The sequence below is a fragment of the Carassius gibelio genome, chromosome B15, assembly GCF_023724105.1.
Source record: "Carassius gibelio isolate Cgi1373 ecotype wild population from Czech Republic chromosome B15, carGib1.2-hapl.c, whole genome shotgun sequence".
Lineage (NCBI taxonomy): Eukaryota > Metazoa > Chordata > Actinopteri > Cypriniformes > Cyprinidae > Carassius > Carassius gibelio.
Genome location: NC_068410.1, coordinates 25,111,893 through 25,128,929, shown reverse-complemented (window position 1 = coordinate 25,128,929; position 17,037 = coordinate 25,111,893). Strand labels below are relative to the sequence as shown.

The 17,037-nt window shown below is 38.2% G+C and overlaps 1 protein-coding gene across 1 annotated transcript; it reads left to right on the top strand.

The window, feature by feature from the left end:
• The first annotated feature begins 508 nt into the window (after positions 1–508).
• On the top strand, positions 509–1,644 carry LOC127972555 (olfactory receptor 51I2-like). The gene has a single exon (XM_052576158.1). It carries the CDS (start codon positions 509–511, stop codon positions 1,463–1,465), a length of 957 nt encoding a protein of 318 aa, XP_052432118.1. The 3' UTR covers positions 1,466–1,644.
• Positions 1,645–17,037: the final 15,393 nt, after the last annotated feature.

Here is a 17,037-nt window from a genome sequence, read left to right as displayed (position 1 = left end):
ACTTTTGGCTATGACTGTATAGCTAGATTCAGTCTGACATATTGTGTAGCTTAAAGTTGTCTGTGCCATTTTCCTCTCTACTTGCATAATTTATTGCTCATTCAAGTTACACATGTATTACACTTGTTCTTACCCCAAACTTATTCTATCAAATAAAAACCAACTACCATCCTGTAAAACATAAAAGTTTTAATTTTAGTTGACGAACCTAATGAACATCAAAAATTAATGTGGCCAATTCTCTTGTGTACAGTATGTAAAGACCCAGATGGTGTCAGCTCTTGTTATATAATCTGCTTACAGCAAATTGAGCAGTTGCCTCAGATCAGAGGCAACATTCAGTTGTTATCACCTTGATTGTTACTTTAAAAATTAACTGAGGCAAATAACTTTTTTTTAGACTGAACAAGGGTCATCAACAACCACTTGGATGCTTTACTCTTCAAATAACAGACAGAAACTGAATCCAGATATTTATTTTTCACTTTTTTATATTTTTTATCACCAAATGGAAAATGGAACCATGCCTTCCTATTTTTATTTCACTTTGTTCAAGGACTTTGTTCACATGAGATATCTTATCCTAATACTGACACTTACAGTTTATTTAGCAATCATATTATTTAATGGCATCATTTTGTTTGTGGTCTTTAAAGAGAGATCTCTTCATGAGCCAATGTACATACTGATATCTTGTTTGTCTTTCAATGATCTCTGTGGCTCAGCTGGTTTCTTCCCTAGGCTAATGGTTGATCTCCTTTTTGATACAAATACGATTTCTAGGCCAGCGTGTTTCATTCAGATTTTTATGATTTATACTTATGGAATGTCTGAATATACCATATTAACTCTGATGGCATATGACAGATATGTTGCCATATGCAATCCTTTAAAATATCATAAAATTATGACCTTAAAATTGACAACACTGTACATGGCACTAGCATCACTTTATGCAGTGCTTTCTGTAGGTCTGGTTATTTTCTTCTCAGCCAGGTTGCCTTTGTGTGGGACTGACATAGCACGACTGTACTGCTCCAACTGGTCTGTGGTCCGACTGTCTTGTGGGACTTCCACCTTGAGTAACAACATAATTGGATTTTTTTCCACAACAACAATAGTTTTTCTCCCTGCCTTCTTCATCTTCTATACTTATGTCAGAATTTTGATCATTTGTCAAAAAAGCTCCAAAGAATTTAGAGGCAAAGCATTACAAACATGTCTTCCTCATATTATAAGCTTTGTCAACTACTCTATAGCTTCATTTTGTGATATTGCTCTAAGTCGGTATGATTCAGACAAATTTAAGATTGTGGCTATAATTTTTTCAGTGGAATTTTTGGTTATCCCTCCTGTTCTAAATCCCCTTATGTATGGCTTAAATTTACCAGAAATACGCAAAAACATTGCATGCTTGTTTCGGCGCTCAAAAGTTTCGGCGCTCAAAGGCAATTTTCTAGAATGAGTGCTTAAATCTATTTACTGGTTAAAAAGCTACTTACTGGTTTTACAGTGTGTTAAGCATCATTTTCTGAAATTATTTATTTATTCTTAAAAATGTGGTACAAACATCATACTTCTGATGTCTTCAAAAAATGAACGATCTCCTTGATTTTCTGTAAAAATGTCAACTCTAATATTCAATAAAAGACTTATGGCCTTAGTACTTAACTTTTTAAACATGTCTTTCTTTCTTTCTTTCTTTCTTTCTTTCTTGCTGTAAGTCCAGCTGTAATAATATGTAGTTTAAATGTGAAAGTTTAATATTTCAACTGTATAATAACAAATATACAGTTAACCCCCCCCCCCCCCCCAAAAAAAAAAAATCTTATTTGAATATTCTGTGTTTATTCATTGTAAATGTGGACATGCAGTATTAGATAATTTTATTGTCTGGAACCATTAAATTAAACAGCGACACAAAGGGGGAAGCTACAAAGTCCTGGCTATGAACGCACAACCCTGTCAGGCCTGACTAGCGTAACTGGGAATCAACATAATTCAGGGAAGTTATAGTGAGTTACAAATTGTTTTCTCTTGTAGTCTGTAGGGTTACACCATAGACCTCTTCACATTTTTTTCTTTATTTCATCTACAAATATTATCCCTGACTTTGGGACAACATGTTCACACTTTATTTATTTTATGAAGGATTTACAGAACTATCACTAGACTCTCATTCACATTCTATACTGTAAATTATCACCCAACTAGGATTTAACTGGAATATTTTGTAACACTATATTTTACAGTGTCCTTCTTAAATGTTACATGTAATGGTAAATTAAGCATAATTACATGCAACTTTCTTGAAACCAAACCCTAATCGTAACTCTAACCCTGAGCACATGTTGTTTATTAAAATGAATTAATATTTATAATAATAACTCATTACTTACTTGTATTATTACACTATATGAATGCTTAAAAATGAATCAAATATGTATATCATCTAAATGTGTGTACTAGACATAAATACATAATGGATATGCAAATATATATATTACTATAAATGCAGGGTTTACTAATGATTCAAGTGTATAGTTCACAAGGTACTGATCAACATAAAAAATTCTGTATGTCATTTATATTACTCATGTATTTTCGACCCTCGAAAATGGAGACTTCTGAAAACGCTGCAGACCCCATTTTAGTTTGAAAACTCCAGTGTAAACGGACCAAATCTGAGACTTTTGGAAGCGATGGCTGCCCACATTTACTCTGCATTTCTTGATAATTGTGTATATAATGACATCCTGCTCGTTGTAGTGTGACAGGATGAGGAGATCAGAGAACTCAAATGCAGAGAATCAGATGCAAATTGAAGTTTATTTTCAAAGATAAACAAAAATAAATCTGTAACCCTAACAGTGAGCAAGTCTCTGGGGTATTTTAGCTTCGATCAGCAGAGTGATGCGGACCAAACAGGCTAATCATTTCCCAAGGCCCAGCTCTCATTCAGCAACCTGACAGTAGAGTGGGACAGAGAGTGGCAGTTTTTCTCTCTTCACGTCCTCAAGTACAGTTAAATACAGATGTAAATACAATGCAAAGTAGAGCACTGTGTAAGGGAAACAGGTCAATTTAGCTCTAAGGGAATTATTTAAGATGCCACGGCGGTAACTGTAATTCAGTCGCATGTTAAAATCATTCACGAAACTACCAGGTGCCAGGTGGCGCAAAGGGACGGATTGCGAAATGATAGTAATTGTAAAATGAGATAAAAGAAGGAAGTAGACAACAATAACATTGATATAACATTGTAACATAAAAAAAAAACATACAATTTTTTACATTTTGTTAATTTCAAAATGTAGGATAGAATAGAATATGCATTTATTTTTACCTGTTTTGACAGCGATTCTCAAATGATTCGTTTAGTGATTCACTTTTCAAAACCCCGCCTTTACATGACGAGTGGCCTATGCGAGTATAGCCCAGTGTTCATATTGTAAAAGCACAATCAGTGTTTGTTTGTGTTAACTCGATGCATAAACATAACTGTTTTACCAAAAAAAAAATGCAGTAGCGTTACGCTACTACGAGGTATGAATCTATTCTTAAAGAAAACTCCGAAAACTCCGAAAACAACGACAAACAATTCACATATCTCAATACAATTGTCATTGAAGACCTAGAAGCTAAACGGTGCTTTCACAACAAACCAAACAATTATTAAGCATGCGACATAAAACATAAAAGCAACAATTATTAATAACACTTACAGGTAATACGGAGGAGGAAGCTGATGCAAATACACTTGGAACTGAACCTTCCTTCAGTATCAGCCGGCTCGCGAATCCAAGTTTGATTGCATATAAGTTGGTAAAGCAATCATCTTCAAAATGGTGTGAACAAAGCACAAGGCTCGGACTATACTTCTGTGGTACAGTTGTATATATGAATTGTAGCCACTTAGTCTTCAAATGCTTATCCTTGGGTAGATGAAAAAAGTTTGCTTTTGAGTCGCACCTCAGAACACAGCGTCTCTTCACCATGATGTTTTCTAGTTTTCACTGGTGTCTTGGAGCTCAATAAGCGGGCGTATCGTATTCAAATAACTTGACAAGTTGACGTCATCTAGTCAGAGAAAAAGCTTCGGTCTTCTAACGATTCATAAAAATGTCTCAGAGTCGACTCTTACTTTTGAAAGACAATAACTTAATATACGGTGCACTGTCATATTTCAAACTTTGCAGGATGTTTTTGTTCACTTAGATCTATGTTACACACTACATGAATTTCAAAATTCCATGATAGGTGCTCTTTAAAACCAAAATAACTAAGCTACTCTCTGATTATGTAATCCATATGAAATGTGCATTTCTCTCTGGCATGGCGAGTCCGCATCGTCAACTTCATCTTTGCAGTTACACAGAAAACTGCAGTTTATTACTAAACAATTAAATGTCTCCTTGCATATTTTTGAACCAGCAGGCCATTCTGGCTTGAGCGAGACCCCACGGAATGAGCGAGCAGAGCATAATATATGGAGAAATGCGCTCTCCGCTCACACGCTCTGATCGGAAACAAACCCGAGCCTCACTGTCTGCTGAACAGAAACATCAAAATAGACATAGCCATACTAGACTATTTTAGAACAAATTATGAGCTTATTGACGATTTTTTTTTATTTTAGTTTTCTTTCTTTTTTTCCTAGTTCCTACGTCTATGGCCCAATGACGATATGATGAGAATTTACTACATTTAAAAAGCGGGTCGGGTACAATATTTTCTTTTACTTTTTTGTGGTCCGAGTTGCGGTCGGGTTAGTTGAAAATGTCGGTCGGGTGCGGGTTATTAATACATTGACCCGCGCATCACTGCATGGGACGAATGGTTCGTCAGAGTGCTTGTTCCAGTGATTGAATTTAATGTGAATTCGACATCATGATTTGAATGTAAACTCATTTGAGTTATAAGAACATATCATAACCCTGAAATAACACTTTGAACAATACACCATAGATCAGTGTCAGAAATTAACTTTGCTGTAAGGGGCACTCGATTTTCAGTTGTTGTTGTTTTTTTTGTTTTTTTTACATTTTACATTTTAACTTTTGTATGTCATATTTAATTTTACATTTTTACATCAAAAACATTAGAATAATATGACAATAGATTGTTACCAATTAAATCAGTATTCAGAGATATAGACCCTGTGTCTGAAGATACAGTACTTTTATGCACGTCCTGATTTTGCCAAGTCCGATGTGTTCCTAGGTCAACATATTTTGTTGACCCTGGAACAACATTTTACTCCAAAAATATATTCTTAACCATATCCCTACACCTAAACCTAACCTTAACCATGAGTAATCCCTAAAATCAGAGGAAATGATTGATGAATGACACTGATGTACAAGCACCAAACACTGATTTTAAGCATAAACTTCACAAAATCTATAAACTGGTTCTTCAAATCTGATTGGTTAATCACAATGTTGTTCCAGGGTCAACAACGATGTTGTCCCAGGAACATGTCTCACTTGGTAAAATCAGGTTAGGCGTACTTTTATAGATGTATTTACAGTTTAATGTTGATCAGATAGCTGTGCGTGCATTTACATAGCAATTACAAATGCATAATGATTTAAGATTAATGTTTTATACAACATTTTTAAAACAGAAATATGAACACTTTTTAAAAAATGAAATGAAAATGAAACTTGAATTATGAAAGTAATATCACCACTAGGTGGTGGTATTTCATTGTGTTAATAAAGAAGCCTTTTATTCAATCTATTCGTTCAAAATGCTTCATTAACTGATTCAGAAATACAATCATGTTGGTGTCTATTATAATTGGTCAGTGAATTGTTGTCTATAATAATGGATCTTTCAAAGACTGTGATTCTTTAAGGAACAATACACCATTCTTTACTCCTGTGAGTCACACAGCGGTTCTGTGACGTGGGCAGCGAAAATAAAACATTTATATGCTATCAGTTAGATGGCCAGTACCCAATATGAATTAAATAAACTCCGCTTATTTTCTAAAACTACCTATGTTCACATAAATGAATAGTGGTCTGCGCTTGTCTAATACATTCTCCCCGCACTGCAGTGCACAAAGTATAAGTGTGCAGGTGCGAAGTAAATTAATATTTACTTGATAAACTAAATGTTTCACTGGTAGGTTGCATAATTTATGGCTAGACAAAAGAAAGTTCTGTAGGGTTTGCCTCGGTATGGTTTGTGTCAAGCCATTCATTAATCTGGCTGCGTTTCTCGATAACGATCGATTTTAGCACTGAAGACCATTTTCTACGAGTCATTTTACGATCGTCCGTTATTATTTAATTTGCGTTTCCCAAAAATGCACTTAACACAGTTGCAAGTAGCTGTGCTTTAAGTGCTACTTAGGAGTCTCTATCCGTTTGTCAAGTGATGAAATGTCATCTTATAGAATGGCTCGGAATTGTAGTAGGCCTACACAATCGTTTATTGAAATGTTTACCAAATATCTCTGCATTCCAGAAAACTCGGATATAATAACAATTATATTATATTATATTATATTATATTATATTATATTATATTATATTATATTATATTATATTATATTATATTATATTATCATGGTATAGTGTATAATATTATACTTTACATAATAATAATAATAATAATATTAGCCTAATAATAATAATAATAATAATAAATATATAGAGAGAGGGAAACGTGATTTTCAGCAGTTTTTGTCGTCAGCAAGTTATTGACAGAACCCACCCCCCAAGCACATTTCCTACATTACTTATTTTATTCATTTTTTGTTCAATCATTTAATTTAGATGTATTTACATTTTTTTCTGCACTTTTTAATTATTTAATAATAATAAAAAAAACATTGTCACTGCCCATGATGGCCGCAGGTCCAGCAACACTGCACAAGATGGCCGCCAGCCCAGTGCCACGAGGCAATATGGACACCAGCACAGCGCCACAGCACAAAATGGTCGCCAGCCCAGCGCCACGATGCAAGATGGCCGCCAGCCCAGTGCCACTGCCCAAGTTGGCCGCTGAAACATTTTTGAATTAGAGATTCCCAGGAGTGTTCACGTCACGTCTGCTGAGCCGCTTTGATAGACTCTTTAATTTGTCTGGTTCGACTAATTTCTGTTACACCGCCAACCCAGCGCCACTGCACAACGTGGCCGCCCACCCAGAGCCACTGCACAAGGGCTAGTCACCATTGACCTTCCAGAGTCAGGGCTAGTCACCGATGACCTTCCAGAGTCAGGGCTAGTCACCGTTGACCTTCCAGAGTCAGGGCTAGTCACCGTTGACCTTCCCGAGTCAGGGCTAGTCACCATTGACCTTCCAGAGTCAGGGCTAGTCACCGATGACCTTCCAGAGTCAGGGCTAGTCCCCTTTGACACTCCGGAGTCAAGCCAAGTCACCGGTGAAATTCATGGACAAAGGCAAATCACAAGTGTTCTTCATGGGCAAGGTCAAGTCATCGACTATCTTTATGGGCAAAGGCAAATCACCATTGATCTTCATGAACAAATGTTAGTCACCAATGATCTTCATGAACAAATGCAAGTCACCATTGATCTTCATGAACAAATGTTAGTCACCAATGATCTTCATGAACAAATGCAATGCGATAAACCGAGCATAAATAGCCACGATAGGCCAGACGCAGACAGCCACGATAGGCAGACACAGACAGGCCCCAATAGACTGTACATAAATAGCCAAGATACGCAGACACAGACAGCCTCGATAGACCGTACAGAAAAATAGCCATGATAGCCAGACACAGACAGGCCTTGATAGACCATACATAAATAGCCACGATAGGCCAGATGCAGACAGTCACAATAGGCAGACGCAGACGGGCCTTGATAGACCTTACAGAATAGCCATGATGGCCAGACACAGATAGGCCTCGATAGACCGTACAGAAAAATAGCCATGATAGCCAGACACAGACAGGCCTTGATAGACCAACATAAATAGCCACAATAGGCCAGACGCAGACAGCCACGATAGGCAGACATGGACAGGCCTCAATAGACCGTACAGAAATAGCCATGATAGCCAGACACGGATAGGCCTTGATAAACCGTACAGAAATAGCCACGATAGGCCAGACACAGACAGCCACGATAGGCAGACGCAGACAGGCCTCGATAGGCCATACAGAAATAGCCACGATAGGCAGACGCAGACAGGCCTCAATAGACCGTACAAAAATAGCCACGATAGGCCAGACGCAGACAGCCACAATAGGCAGACGCAGACAGGCCTCAATAGGCCGTACAGAAATAGCCACAATAGGCAGACACAGGACAGGTCTCGATAGACCGTACAGAAAAATAGCCATGATGGCCGGACACGGACAGGCCTCGATAGACCGTACAGAAATAGCAACGATAAGCCAGACACAGACAGCCACAATAGGCAGACACGGACAGGCCTCGATAGACCGTACAGAAATAGCCATGATAGCCAGACACGGATAGGCCTCGATAGACCGTACAGAAATAGCCACAATAGGCAGACACGGACAGGCCTCGAAAGACCATACAGAAATAGCCATGATAGCCAGACACTGATAGGCCTCGATAGACCGTACAGAAATAGCCATGATAGGCCAGACACAGACAGCCACGATAGGCGGACACAGTCAGGCCTCGAAAGACCGTACAGAAATAGCCACAAAAGGCCAGACATGTACAGGCCTTGATAGACCATACAGATATAGTAACACCACCACCAGTAATTGCATGAATTTACCTGATTAGTTACAGGACAGCTTGCTGAGCTTCGAGAATGGTTTTGAATCAGGTCTGATGTATGATTCAAATGCTGAGGAAGACCATCTGCCCATGATCTTAATAGCTGATGTAGAGATCCCTCGTTCAGCTGCTGAAGTAGCTGCCCCAATTCTGAATGAATGGCCAGTATAGAGAGAGGGGGATAGACTGCAGCTTTGAGAACAGTGGTTAAGTGAGTTCTAAAACAGGCCTTGGAAAGGGGTGCTCCGTTAGGTAAAATAGAGACTGGTGCGTTTTTAGAAGTTCTAGGTCGGATTTTAAGAAATTTCACCATGCAGAGAAGGGACATAATTTATTATTGATTTAGAATTTGTTAAGGTGACGCCAGAACTTTGCACATCGGTTTTTGAGTGCTTGAGGAAGAGTGTGAAGAATTAGTTCCGAATCATAGATCTGAAGGAAATGCCGCGAGCAGGATAAAATTGATTAGTTTGAAGTGAATTCCCCTGGAAGCATAAACCCGTAGAAGGCAGATAAAATACTGCCTCGAGAAGAATATTGAGATACTTAGAAAGAAGGCCGTAGCAGATGGAAGTAATTCATTTTTGCAATATGGGCAGGGTAATAGGCAGACATTTGTCTTTAATTTTGTTGGAAGATTTAGCTAACCCCTTAAGTAGTTATAGAACTGAATATCCAGAAAAGGCTTTGAAAATTAGGATTATAAAATTTTAGCGTAGAATTAGATGCTGGCAAGGAGTCTGCGAATAGAGTAATTTTAAGATTGCGATCTTTTTTTTTTTATATATAAATAAAGACGAGAAAGGAGCAACGGTCGAAATTAGAAAAGGAAACGCAAACATTTGGAAGGAAAAACATTAGAAAGCGGACCATGCAAGCGTGTAGGCTTGATTGTAGAGGGAGCGACGCCTTAAAAATGTGATTTCTAGCTGACGTAATAAGCACTTCGTTTAGTTTAGTATGTCTGCTAACGGAGGGCAGATTGAAGAATCCAGGTTGGCTGAGGGGCACAGCTGTCTGAAAGTCTAAAAGTGTAAAGTGAGGGCCGCAACAGCCGAGTAAGAGTGAATGAACCAACACCAGTAGATGCGCGAAATAAACAAGCCTTGATTGTAGCTTAACCCCTTAACTGTCACCCCCCAATTTTTTTTTTTTTTTTTTAAGTTGACGTATCAAAAGTTAAAAGTTTAAAATCCACATGAATCGAATTGACTTAAGCTTACTAGCACACATTGCTAATCTTGATGTAAACAATTAAACATTGTTTGTCTTCGTAATCTTTATCGAAATCTGAACATTTCCACTCTGCAATGCATCATTTTTCTGATGACGTCAGTTTGACAGCATGAGCAGAACCTCCTTAACACGCCCCTTCAGCAGTTTGCTATGAGTGATGGGGCGGTCACACTGCACTTTTCTCTCCATTGACTTCCATTCATACGCATGCAAATGCGTCAGACCGGAAACGCAAGCTTATGCGAAAAATGTTGCATTTCGCTGCGTTCCAAAGTTCAAGTTTGGTGAACTCTGACCTGGGAATTCGCATCACGTGAGGATGTGGACCAGTAGAAGATCGATACGTCACTCCGTGACCTCTCTGTACAGAAATTCAAAAATGAAGGAAGCGCTATATAACTTTAGCTGTTGCGCAGCGTCCTATTTTATATAATAAATATTTAAAAGATTATAAAAAATAAAAGAAGAAAAGAAGCTGCATGGTTTGTAGTTTCAACAGGAACAGATGATACATTGGAATGAGGACGTTTTATATATATATATATATATATATATATATATATATATATATATATATATATATATATATATGTATATATATACATATATATGTATATATATATATATATATATTTTAGGGTGTATATATTTATAGAGGGAGATACAGAGAGTAAAGTTACAATATAATAAGACGCTTTTGACGCCGTCGCAAAAGACACAGTACAAGCAAGCACATATTAATCCAACTTGTGATAATTGAGGAGAGACCGTTTTATCTTGCTCCCGCCCATATTCGCAGTGGCGTCCAAAATAATTTTGCACGTTTAAAGTCTAGTGTGACCGCGCCATGAGACGGAGACCAGGAGCGCAAACAAACCATGCCTGCTAATTAATATTCGGTTTAAACTGGAGATATGTCACTACTCTGAAATAAGGTCAGCAGCAACTCGTGTCACGTGGACTTTAAGATGCCTGCTGAGGATTGAGCCGAATCTTACCTACAACTTAAATGAAAGGGTCCATATATGCATCAGCTTGGTAGATCCAGTGTTAATAATGCGCTAGTCCAAGAGTAAGCCATGTAAAGATGAGGTGAGCGCAGCGGTTCCCTGCATCTGCAACCATAGAATCCCATTAGAGTATGAAACGTTTCAGGAATAGAGGCAAATGAAACAATGACTGAATAAACAAAGATTAAAGCATACGATTAAAACAGCGAATCTTAAGTGTGCTAGACAAAGCATATTTTTAACAGAAATGCGAACAATCTTTATTAGTATAAAAGATTGTAGCGTTTATGATGAGCCTTAAAGTGCCTCATTACGAAGGAGTTATTCAGAAAATTGCATGCACTATGATCAACATGTTAATTATGCTGTGCGAGTCTGCTAGATAAACAAGCACGAAACGCCCAGTGCTTTATTTGAACGTGTGAGTATAAATCCTTGCAAAGAATAAAATTAATGCCCAGGCACCACAAGTGCATAGAACAAAATGATACTTATAATGCTATAGACTGGTGAACTGATGGAGGCGAGATGCCGAAAGAGACCGGCAGCCTTAATTCTGTCTGCTGGTCCGGAGAGACTTCATTCGTGCAGGTTCACGTGAGCATACAGATGAATATTTGTTGATTGAGACCAAAGTCTTTTCAGGTGTTGAGACCCAAGCAGCACTGACGCGACATCTCGGAAAGCACCGGCGTTGCCAAGACTTTTTTTCTTTTTTTTCTGTGGGTTGCTATTTCTGTCCTGGGTTTGAGGTGACCCCAATAGTGTGATATATAGCCCCTAGAATGTGAATTTTACAGATAAATCCCTTTTGAACGTGACTGGGCTATATACCTGGCAACCCTAGCCTGGAAGCACACGGAACTCCACCAATGTTTCACATCCTCTGCCGAGAAAAGCTTGTATATCATCCAACACAAATGACTGCAGATAATCACCGCGACACGGAGCTAAGCCAACGATCCCGTGTGCATCTTAGAGGAACGTCAAACTCTAGATAGTTTGCGGGGCACGAACTTAACTACAGCAAGTAAATGAATAAATACAGCTTGAGCAAGGAACAATCGCGTCGGAATCTGCGGTTGTTGTCGCGTTGGCATCTGCGAACTCAAACATGTGTAAGTACGATGTTTTATACAGGAGTATAAAGACGTGATTGGATAATGATGAAGGTAATTAGTGACGAAGTGATTGAGTCTTCCTGGCAGAACTTAGGCTAAAGCTTCCATTTCTCTGTTTCAGACTTGGCTAACCAGACTTGCTCTCCTGTTAATCCGACCACATGGATGTGGTGGTCTTCTGCTCCGCCCTGGGGGGCTTCTGTTTCGAGCACACGGATATGGTGGTCTTCTGCTCCGCCCTGGGGGGTTTCCGTCTTGACCACACGGATGTGGTGGTCCTCTGTGCCGCCCGGGTGGGCCTCTGTTTCGACCACACGGATATGGTGGTCTTCTGCTCCACCCTGGAATCCTGCCCGGTCGGCACTGTCCTGGGTCCCTGAACGCCCTGACCCACCCTGGTCTCCTGTTGTGTTGTTGTTACTATTTATTTTTTGTTCACTTCCTGTCCCTGTTCCCCTCTGTGAGCCTGGCCCCTCCATCCCTCCCCTGATCCTCCGCCGGTCCACCTCCCTCCTGGGCTCCCTGTTTTTGTGTTTGCACTTCTTTATATCAAACATTTTTGACTCTGGAATAAATAAAATGCATACTTTTCATAACATTTCATTATTCATAAAATGCATAACATTTCTGGTGTTTGGATTTTTACTTCAATATAATAAGTTCCAAGTTTAAGAATAGCCGTAGACTAGTTTATCTCTATCTCTCTTTCTCTCTCTATTTAACAGCATTAGCTCAATGAAATGCGTCTTCCTTCCATTAGAATTAATGTTTTCCTGCCTTGCTAAATGTTGGGCTTGTGATCAATAAGTTGTATTCGCCTAAATCTGATTCAGTAAAGTCAAACCGCAGACAGTGAAGCTGCATCACTGAGCGTGAGTCCCGCGCTCTGTGAGGCAGGAACAGAGGATTCTGCTCGGTCTTAAAGCCTTCCGCAAACACCCACGATAACAAATAACAATGATTTTCGTAAAATAATGATTCATTATTAATTGAAGATTTGTAATTATCATTATGGTCTTATGAAAATAATAATATGGGCTGCGAGAAAATGAATACAAAGAATTGTGCTGCTGAGTGCAGGCATGTTTCAGACCAGTAACAGTTCTTCACAGCCAAAAAACAGACCAAATTCAGTTCAGCTGGAGGGCTTTGGGTTTTTGGGGGTAGTTATGTATGACTTGTGGGGGTCGAGATAAAGGTGTGAATTGCTCTTTCATATGGACAGTGTTTTATGAGGCTTTCACTTGCTGAACTGGTTTATATTGAACTGTTGTTTTGTTTATAGACTAAAAAATGATCTGCCCCCACGGAAGATTTTTCAAACCGCTGACTCTAGTCGTTCATTTGTTATATTCAACTAATCAGAGGTTTATATTAAATTTACATAATCAAATCTTAATGTATCCCGCGCTCAAGCACATGCATTAAGTTTGCAACAAAGCACATGCAGAAGTAGACTAATAATTTTGAAAAATGAGACATTTTAATTATTTATTAATAAACAAATGTTTTCTTGTCAGCTGCAGGATGAAATTCACAGTGCTGGCTCTTTCCGATGAGAGAAATGCAACATTCAAAGATTACACAATTCGTTTTCATTTAAAAAACATTTCAAGCTTTCTGTAGATATATTTTTAATGTATATGTGAAATGCCACGATAATGTTAATTAAAAAATTATAAATTCATTATCAGGAAAAAAATAAAGTGATGATGCACATTAATAACTTTTGCACAAACACTTGAATATGAATTAGGGCTGTCAAAAATAGTGCGTTAACGATGTTAATTAGTTGTTTGTCGTTAATTACGTCAAATTTTTTAATGCATTTCACGCATGCGCAGTGTGACAAATTATTCAGGTCAGGAAAAGTCTCGTCGATCTCTGAATTCTCAAGATAGTAAAAAACAGCGGCGAGCGCCACGACAAAAACACCGAAGAAGCTTAAGGTTTTACCCCATTTACTCTCAAATACATTCATGCCAAGCTCGATAAACAGAGACGACTTTGGTAGTTGATACACTGGAGCTTCTTCCTGTTATAGCGTCCTGTGTTTCAAACTGCGCATGCGCAGAGTGCTTACATGCAATCCAGCGAATATTACAGCTGTTTGGAAAAGCATATGCATTTTTACTTGGTTTTACTGGCACTTGAAGCCTTCAGAACGTGAAAATATCGATCCTAAAGTATTGTGGCAGAGCAAATGAACACCTCCCAAAAACAAGAGTGCCCAGAGTGCTGCTTATGTGATGGTGGAGCATGTTTGTGTTTCTCTATGCATAATTTCATAGATATGTGGCTATATTTAACTACTGGTTCACCTAAAACTCTTACACTATCAGTAGTTAAATGGCATGGTTTGATATAGTGCTCAGGTAATTTTGATAAATTTAAAAAGTAAAAGTTAAACTTTTGAAATTCAGAAAAAAAAAGAACCACATATTGATGAATCAATACATGAAAATTATGTATCTGTGTCCTGTTATTTATGTTTTGGTATGCATTTCAGGAAAAAAAAATGGTTAGGATTCAGGTGTAATTGCAAATAGTGATTAATCATGATTAATCCACTGAAAATTCTGATTAATTTGATTAAAAATTTTAATCATTTGACAGCCCTAATATGAATATGAATTAATCGATCTGTTTAGATAAAATAACTGACAAAAATGTATGACTAAAATAAATGTATCTGTTATTTTCCTCACAAACAAAATTTTCACAGCAGAAAGCAGCAATTAAAGATGTAATACTTACAATGTTATTAGTTTGGCATGTGGTATAGGGAAAAAGTTTACACAAAATAGCTGGTCCCACTTTATATTAGGTGGCCTTAACTACTATGTACTTACATAAAAAAATAAGTACAATGTATTTATTGTGTTCATATTGTATTGTAAAACACTTTTGCCGCTATTCAGGTGGGATGGGGTAAGGTTAGGGAGAGGGCTGGAGGTATGAGTAAGTTTAAGGGTGGGTTAAAGTGTAAAGTATGGGTCAACAGTGTAATTATAAATGTAATTACAGAAATTAAATACAAATTTAATTACATGTATTTTTTTAAATATAAGTACCATGTAAAAACATGTATGTACACAATAAGTACATTGTACTACATTATTAATTAAAATGTAAGTACATAGTAGTTAAGGCCACTTAATATAAAGTGGGTCCAAATAGCTTAAGCCACTTTGAAACTCTCCTGTTATTTATTATTATTATTATTACTATTTTATATGCTACGTTATGAACATAACATTTCAAACATACTGAAATATTTTATTCACGGAGTGAAGGCGGACCGTGTTTCTGGTATCAGTGCGCGTGGAGCTGATGCTCTGAGCGCTTTTGAGAAGTTGTTGCTGCTCACAGACTCTGCTGCGAGTGAGAGAGATGTTTCACCCGACGAAATGAAGACGACCGCGGGAACACAAGATTCAAGATTTTTATTCGTCACATACAAAATTATATATATAACCAGCAGTGAAATGTGAGTCAGGTCCACTCCATGGACTGCAATTATTAAAGAAAACAACACAGATGAAAATATACATAAATATAACCATGTAAGAATGAAATAAAAGTAAACAATAAAAATATAAAAATAAAATATAAAAAAGATGTATATTGTAGAATTAAATATAGAACGCAAAATAATGTGCATGAAAGTAAACTAACTGTAGTCTTAAATATTAAGATACACAGGGATGTACAATTTGCATATGTGCATTATAGTGTAGTCTTAAATATTAAGACACAGGAATGTACAAGAGGCAAATGTGCAAACAGGTTGACACTGTCAGTGTGTCAATGTGAGGTAGTGAATGATGAATATCTTACTGATAAAGTGAACATTAGATATTAAGAGGAGCCTGATGGCCTGGGGAAAGAAACTCCTCCTGAGTCTCTCGGTTTGAGGCTACGGAAGCGCTTACCAGATGGCAGCAAAGTGAAAGATGGTTACTTGGGTGGGTGGAGTCTTTGATGATTTTAGCAGCTCTGCTTCTGCAGCGTTTGAGGTAGATGTCCTGCAGAGAGGGTAGAGCAGACCCTGAAATGCGCTCAGCTAAGTGCACAACTCTCTGCAGGGCTTTGCAGTCTTGACTGGAGCTGTTCCCATACCACACTGAGATACACTGAGTAAATACACTTTCTATAGCCCCTGAATAGAAAGTTTTCAGGATTGCTGGTGAGACCATGAATTTCCTCAGCTGTCGCAGATGGTACCGTCTTTGCCTGGCTTTATTAACCTGTGTTTGAATGTGAGTAGTCCAAGTCAGGTCCTCGAAGATGTTTACACCAAGATGCTTGAAGCTGCTCACCCTCTCCACACGGGTCCCGCTGATCATAAGAGGCGTATAGGGCTGCTGCTGTCTCTTCCTGAAGTCCAGAATCAGTTCTTTAGTTTTGCTCACATTCAGAGAGACACAATTGTCCTGGCACCATTTTGTTAGTTTATTTACCTCATCCAAGTATGCGGTCTCATTATTGTTGTGAATAAGGCACTGAACCACAGTATCATCAGCACATTATATTATAGATGTGGAGCTGTGCGAAGACACGCAGTCATGTGTGTAGTAAGAGTAGAGCAGGGGACCCAGGACACAGCCCTATGGGGCTCCTATGTTCAAGGTGATGGAGCTGGAGGTGTACTGGCCTAGTTTCACCACTTGAGGTCTGCCGCTGAGGAAATCAAGAACCCAGTTGCAGAGTGAAGAATTCAGGCCGAGGTCTATGAGTTTAGAAGTTAGCTTTAAGGGGACTATAGTATTGAAAACTGAGCTATAGTCAATAAATATCAGCCTTACGTAGTTCCTGTTATTGCTGTCAATGTGTTTGAGAGAAGAGTGCAGGATGTGAGAGATGGCATCATCAGTGGATCTGTTTGGGCGATAGGCAAACTAAAATCTTATGCAGGAGCAG